This window comes from Carya illinoinensis, chromosome 5 (assembly GCF_018687715.1).
Source record: "Carya illinoinensis cultivar Pawnee chromosome 5, C.illinoinensisPawnee_v1, whole genome shotgun sequence".
In the NCBI taxonomy this organism is placed as follows: domain Eukaryota; kingdom Viridiplantae; phylum Streptophyta; class Magnoliopsida; order Fagales; family Juglandaceae; genus Carya; species Carya illinoinensis.
Genome location: NC_056756.1, coordinates 33,511,026 through 33,519,047, shown reverse-complemented (window position 1 = coordinate 33,519,047; position 8,022 = coordinate 33,511,026). Strand labels below are relative to the sequence as shown.

General features: G+C 37.0%; 1 protein-coding gene across 1 annotated transcript; it reads right to left on the bottom strand.

Annotated features, from left to right (window-relative positions):
• Positions 1-2,696: 2,696 nt before the first annotated feature.
• On the bottom strand, positions 2,697-4,204 carry LOC122309009 (F-box/kelch-repeat protein At1g23390-like). Its single transcript, XM_043122333.1, has one exon. The coding sequence runs from the start codon at positions 4,140-4,142 to the stop codon at positions 3,018-3,020; it is 1,125 nt and encodes a 374-aa protein (XP_042978267.1). The 5' UTR covers positions 4,143-4,204; the 3' UTR covers positions 2,697-3,017.
• Positions 4,205-8,022: the final 3,818 nt, after the last annotated feature.

The window sequence follows — 8,022 nt, the reverse complement described above, 5'->3', positions numbered from 1 at the left end:
CCAAAGAGTTGAACTTTCTCAAAACAGAAACTGTTTTTCCTCTTCCAGTTTCTAAGTTTCTAAATCTAAGAAAATATTTCATCAAAACCTTTAATCATGCAAAAATTCTCAACCAATAATCATATACACATGTTAACAATATTCCATAAAAATTTCGGACCAATATCTATCAATTAGCTTGGTCAAAAACTCCAAACTATAACATATTCTCCAGTTTATCTCTCAGAATGACCTTTCTATAGTTTACACAATATTTGACTGACCAAATGATCTTCAAATGGGACAAATAAGATATCCACGTAAACTAAACTAAAAAAGGAACAACTTATATGAAGGGAACTTTATGATAAAATACTCACAAAAGCTTCGAAATGGGCATGTAAAAGAACTCCTAAAAACTGTCTGAGAGAGAGTGTTTGGTATTCTTTCAATGGAAAGTGTAAATGAAGATAATTTCTTGAGGAGGGGTGGCTGGAAATACTTATGGATGAGATATGGAAGAGATGAGGTTGGAGTGAGAGTTAAGTGTAGGACTCTCTTATCCGAAGTGAGAGTTAAGTGTAAGACTCTTTTACCCGAAGTGAGAGTGGAGTGTAGGACTCTCTTACCTAATAATATCTACAAAAATCAACTCAAGATATTTTTACCCAATAATATCCACGAAATTAGCTTAAAATATTTTTATCCAATAATATCCACAAAATTAGTTTAAGATATTTTTATCCAATAATATCCACACTTTTGAACAGATGTTTCGTCCGAAAATATGAAAAAGTGTTATTGCGCCATAAGACCTTAAATAACCCTCAGAGTCTAATGGCACAAACCATAATACATTTAGACACTTCTAACTATCTTTAATAATAAAAAACACACTTCTGATACCATAATGAGTAATAACACTAACTATGTAGTTAGACTAAAACCTATATGATTAATGGATTCGTGAAAGTTTATAGAGTTTTCACGAGATTCCTAAAGTCAATAGAAATTCCACAATTGAATTTCTAGCGGGCTGTTACAAGCTGGGCCCCTCTTCTTCCCACCACTCCCAGTGCTCTTTGTATATTCTCCTTGCGGGTGCACTGGAAACAACTTGACAAGTGCAAGCAGAATTAATAAAAGGAACTCATCAATAATAAAATGGCTGTTTTCTGAACTTTTAGTTTGTATTTATCAGTGAAAGTGAGGAGGATCGAAGTTGGTGCATAATGAAAATCTCTAAGAAGTCATATTCGAAAAGAAACGTTGATGCAAAAACTGAGATAAATGAACATACATCAATTTTTTGAACCTTCGTATTGAGATCGAAGACAACTAGGCCAGGAAGATACCTCAGTTTTCTGCAGTTGCTGCCGAGTGCCGTCTCATAGAGAGAGAGAGAGAGAGAGAGAGAGAGAGAGAGAGAGAGAGAGAGAGAGAGAGAGAGAGAGAGGCTAGGTTTTGTTTTACTGAAGAAATGAAGAAGGGAGTTAGTATTTATTGGTTATCGGCGCTAGAACTTTTCGCCCGCTAAAGAAATTGTTTTGACCCGCTATTAATTATAATCCGATTTTAACGGGTTGGTTGGGTCGGTTCAATCGGGTTGGTCAGGTTATGGCTTTTCTGCACAGGCCTAATAATTAATAGTTTTGTTTAAGCTCTTCAACCCTCCGTAAACTTTAGTATTTCTTTTAGTTTTAATACATTCTTAGAACATCCTCATTAGTTTGGCCAAAGTTTAAGGATGGCTAAAATTTAGTCAGTGTCAAAAAATTCCCACATTAGATTGAGCATTGCTAAAAGAATTTGGATATTAGCTATATCATTCACCAAATATGGTAGACTATTGTAACTTCAACAAACATTAAAATAATACTTTCTGACTTCAACAAATATAATTATTATTAACATTTAATTGGTAAAATTACAAAATGTGATAAAAATAAATTAAATAAAAAATTATTAAATTAATAATATTTTATTATATAGAGAATAAATAGATAATTCAATGTAGAAATTAAATTTAAATATAATAGATAAATACAAATTCATATAATATTAATTAAAATTTAAAGATATATTTGACCAATCCAAAAATAATGCTCTAATTTTGAGACCCAATGGGTGGTATAGCAGTCTTAGGGAGAGCCGTATATGTCTTGGATTCGAGCATCCATATTTATTTTTGAACCAAACGAAATATTCGAGTGCACTTATGCAAAACTCTTTTAGGAGGATATGTGTACTTTTAGGATTAGACGGAATAAAAGATACCCAATGTTAATAAAAAAAGTTACAATAATTACGTGAAATAAATTAAAATGTCTTTTTGTATCCAAATTGGTTCATCTTTTTATATTTTGAGTGTCAATTTGTTTTGAAAATATATTTTGATTTTTTCTATCAAGTCATGTGATATTATGGTGTCACATCAAGTGAATAAAATGAATGGTGTAAAATAGAGTTATTCTAGCAGCAGTGGCATCGTTTATTTTTTAAACATGAGATAAAATAAGTTAAATAAAATATTATTAAAATATATTATTTTTATATAAAAATTTAAAAAAATTATATTAAAATTTAAAAAAATTGAATTATTTATTTTATTTTATATAAAAATTTAAAAAAATTGTAATGATTAAGATGAGATGAAATAAAAATTTTATAAAAGTAAACAAGACTATATAATTTGAATAGAAATCAAAAAATAAATAAATAAAGAAGCAGCAGAAATAGCCATCTATTATACATGAAAAGAAAAATAAATGTTTATAAACAAAAAAAAAGATAAAAAAATAAAAAGAAAAATAAATAAATAAATAAAAAAGGCCAAATCACCAAACAAAAGACAAGAAAAGCCGACGGTAACTAAATGAAGCCTCCACTCCAAATGGAGCCACGTAATCCGGAATCATCCTTCATCTACAGATCGGAGAATCATTCTTTTTTAATGTTTAATTCCAAATGCAATATAATAATTTCCTAGGAAATGGCTCTGGTAGTGCATGTCCACGGTCTCCCGGTCATTCAACGAATCAACAGCGAATGAATCTCCGATCCCCAGAACTAAACGCCGCCTGCAAATCTCCGAGTCCTACGTTCGAACACGTGAACGCCAAAGTCTGCATCCGATTGACCTCGTTCACGACCACGTTCCGTACACTCCCCCACTTGCATTTTGCGCCGTCGGTTACCTCGCACAAGATCAACTCCCCTGGCTCTGATGGATTGTGCAAGTACGCCAAATTACCCATCGACGAGATAGCAATATTCCGTAGACGAGGGCTCGCGCCCTTTAGCTTTTCCACCAGCTTCATTGGCATCTCACCCATCTCCCTCAAATCCACCGTTTCTGTTCCCTTCCTGACTTCCCACAATTTTACGCCTTTGACATTCTCTGCGTCTCCGATCAGGCCTACCACCACCATACGGTCGTTGAGGAATCCGATCACGGAGGAAAAAACGTTCGTACCAGGTCGCAGATTGTACGCTCCATGCCAGGTCTTGTTGCTGGGATCGAAAGAGTGAGTCACGCCGGAGGTTTTCTCCGTCACGTACATTCTCTGCTCGTCCACGGCTATAGAGAGCGACGTCGAAGCAGCGGAGTCCTTGAGGATGGAGGGCAGCGACTCGCACGTTTCCCACCTACCGGTCCGGAGGTCGTAGATCTCCATCGGGAGCGGGTCGTCCCCGAAGTCACACACGCCGCCAGCGACGACGATATGTTGGCCCACTAGAGCGACGATCGGATCGGTTCGCCACGCGATCGGAGCGTCGGCGAGGTGCCACATCAGGTGGAGGGGGTCGAAAGAGAAGGCGAATTTGAAGGGGGACTGCATGTAGAGGAGGGTCGAGTGAGAAGACCGGAGAACCGAGACATGCTTGATAGGCGGCTGCTCGATTTCCACCCACAGGTCGGAGCGCGGGTCGTACGCGTGGGTGGTGGTAGCATACGGGTGCCGGGTGGTCTGAGTGTGGACAATGAGCCACGGCTTGATTGGATTGAGGTGTCGAAGAGAGGAGACAACGGCAGATTCCCATGGCTTGGACACTTGGGATGCAGGCACGAGATCGATGAGAGGCACACGCGATAGGACAGCCTCTAAGACATCTCCATGGATTGGAGCTTCTTCTAATTCCCACTTCTTCTCCTCCTCCATAGGTAGAGGATAATGATGTTCTCAGACAATAAAAAGTCGTGGGTTTGTGTGAGGAAGAAATGATTGTCTGTTGCTGCTTAAATAGACAGAGAGACGAATTGGAGTGATACGAGTGGTAGCCAAAATGGACCGTCGTCTTTTTCTAACAAAAATCATTTTAAGTGTTTAATTTCGGACCACAGGTGACATAATAATATTTATATAAATATTAAACTTTTAATAATAAGAAGACTTTACTTATTTTTTTCACCAATAAAAAAATAATAAGTTTGTATTTTGACTCCTAGTTAGCCAAAGAAGACTAAAACATTAATTAATTGCTTCGATTTCAAAAATTAAAAAAAAAAAAAATGCTTTGAGGGAGATGAATCTGTACATGTGATGATGCGCATGGTAGTGCGAAATTTTAGCAACGAGGAAGATCGAACACATGCTTAATTGGGTTGGTGAAGATAACAATAAGTCGTACCGATGAGGTATTAGTAGGAGTCGATGGAGAAGATAAATCATGAGGCCTGCAAAAATAAAAGTACAATCCCAAATATAGTATGGCCAACAATGATGATAGGTGCGATGGTGACCAGATGGAAAGGTTCATTGAACTCTCTACTGGACCAGCCACATGGCCACTTCAGCATGATCAACACCTGAATAAATGAGGAAAATTAAGGCCATATGCAATCTGTAGTTGCACCAAATTATATATAAGAAATTAGCAAATAAGGTATATAATTAGTTCAAACGTTTTATACTAAAGGATTCTGATTATGATATTGACTAATTTTTTTAAGAGTACGAGTTTAAATACAACTCGAGATTGTTTTAGATCGTTATAAATATCATCAAACCAAATACAATAGAAATATAAGACTTGAGTTGTATCACCTACGTACTGTAGGTGGAACTCGAAGTATTAATTTGCATAATATGAAATTGTGTGTAGGAGCATGATGAATGTTTCCTTTGTTAATTCAAGTGGGAGATGTTTGAGTGCTTTATAATGATTCGAATGTCCTAAATTATTATATTATCTACTTTTTTATTTGAAGTATGGACGTAGTGAACCTTGGATCATCTTGTAGTTTCTTGAAAAGTTCTATGACTCCAATTGGAGACTAGGGTAGATGGGGGTTTTCACTCGTACAACCCACTAAATGGTAATAATGGCATGAACCCACTTATTAGATAATGGTCATTAAATCCCATTTTTAGGAAGTATATGCACACTCACACTTATATAAAGGTACTAGTAGTGGATTCAATAAAGTTAAAATTTGGCCAATATTTGACTAAGAAGTATAAAAATGAGCTATAGTGGACTCAACAAAGTTACAGTAATTTCAACTTTCATCAATTTTACTGACTAAATCTATTGAACCTCAGCTGCTGGCCAAAATATTATTTTAGCATAACCATGAACCCACTTATTATTATTATTTTTTTGAAGTATATATGGTATCTTTCATTAACTTTCAATAGAACTAATCATTACAGTATTTCTCCCTCAACATAGAATTCATGATCTGCAAGGGACCCTCTGTCCACACATTTTCACCATTACAGTGAAGTGCTAATTTAGCAAGTATATGAGTTGTATTGTTTGCCTCTCTATAAATAAAATTTACAGACCAATGTCAGTTGCTAGAAGGTAATCTCCTAATATCTTAAACCACTATCTCATAGTCTACCTAGATCTCCTCCTTACTATTAGTGTCCTTGACTATTATCTGTGAATCACTCTCATTGACAATAGTTTTGAAGAAAGTCCTCCCAACCATTAGATACTTCTTCTCCTATTCCCACTCACATCCTTGGTCTCACCTCTCTGTCCACAGAGTCTTCTCCTACTGTTGATGCTACCAACTCCCATTCTCTTTCATCCATTGTCAATTAGATTGTCTAATCCTTAGAACCCACCTCTGATAACTTACCTCCCATAGACCCCACTCTTGTTCCCACCTCTTCTCATCCCATGACTACCCATTCCCAAGATGGCTTTAGAAAAACCAAAGCCTTCTCTAGATATCATCCCTATCATTCCACCAATCATCCTATGGCATTTCACTCCACTATTCTAGCAATTACCTTTGCTTAAACTAACAAATACCCTCATTGGTGCTAGGCCATGTAGGAAGAATTCACTGCCCTCTAGTCCAATAATACATAGGTCCTCTACACATGGCTCCCCCGTAAGAACATCATCACCAATAAATGGGTCTTCAAAGTTAAGTAGAAGGCAGATAGCTCCCTTGATCGATTCAAGGCTTAACTTGTTGCTAAGGGATTCGAACAACAAGATAGGATAGATTACAATGAAACCTTCCGTCCCATTCTAACTCTTGCAATTCACTACAATTGGACCCTAAAGCACCTAGATATATCCAATGCCTTTCTTCATGGTTTCCTTGAGGAAGAAGTCTTCATAGAGCAACCACATGGCTTAATCAATCCAGCCCATCTCAACCATGTTTGTAAGCTTCAAAAGGCCATTTATGGCATTAAGCAGGCCCCTTGAGCTTGGTTAAACAAACTTACTACCACCTTACTTGGTCTTGGTTTTACAGAGGCCAAAGTCGACTACTCTATGTTTAATTTTGCATCATTCCAATGTTTATCTATTTTTCCTCAACTATGTCGACGATATCATTATAACAGGAAGCAATTTCAGTATTATAACTCACTTTTTCCTTGAAAGATCATGGGCCCCTCCATTTTCTTTTAGGCATTCAAGTTCTTTGCACTGAAGCAAACCTTCATTTGTCCCAAGCCAAGTATATTACAGACATCCTCGAGAAATGCAAGATAATTAGAGCTAAACCAGCTAAGACCCCTCTGCCTACAAGTGCCAAACTCTCGCATTCTAATGGTGATCCCTTGGACAATGTCAGCATACCGTCAGTCAGTTAGATCACTACAATATTGTTCCGTCACTTGAATACTGTTCATACACAAGCCCACCACCATTCACTGGACTGCCGCTAAGAGGGTTCTCCACTATCTCAAGGGTACCTTAACACATGGTCTACTCTTTGGTTGTGGCACGCTCAACCTCATAGCATATAGTGATTTTGATTGGGCTGGGAACCCTGATGACTGCTGCTCTACCATTGGCTATCCTGTCTTCCTCAATCCTTGATAAGTTTGAATGCTAATTAAGAAGCAACTGTTGTTTCTAAGTCTAGTATCGAAGCTGAGTGCAAGTCTTTAGCTATGGCTACTGTAGAACTATATTGGCTCTGCATGCCCATTGATATCCCTCGTACACTTTGGTATGATAACCTCAGTGCTCTAGCCTTGCCTTCTAATCTCATGTTACACATTCGTACTAAACATGTTGAGGTCAATTACTATTCCATAAGAGAAAAGTTAGCTGCAAAGGACATTCTCACATAATATCTCCCCACACTTGAATAACTTGTAGACATCTTTACGAAAGGGCTCAGCTCTACCCATTTTCTTCTTCTTCGAGACAAGCTCAGAATTTGCTTCACCCCCATGAGCTTGTAGGAAGATGTCTAGACAACTGTCATGCCAACCGTTAAGCCACCAAAATCACAACCTCCTGAGATATATGCAGTACCAAAAGTCCAACCTTTTATAAAAGAGATTAATCAAGCTAGTAGCAACAATTAGTGCAGATCTTGTACGGAAAATCTTGATTAATCTATAATTAGTGTAGGTAAATTTCTATCCTTGTGTTATTTCCTTTTTCATTAAGGGTAAATAATACATCAAGTATAAATATTAAAACCAACATGCTTGAGATGATTATCAAAGCCATTTCATTATAAGTTTTTTCAGGAAGGAGGGAATATCAGCCAAAACGTGTTTTGTTGTTTTTGACAGAGAGAATGGAAAGAGTTTTCCGTTGGGGGGGGGG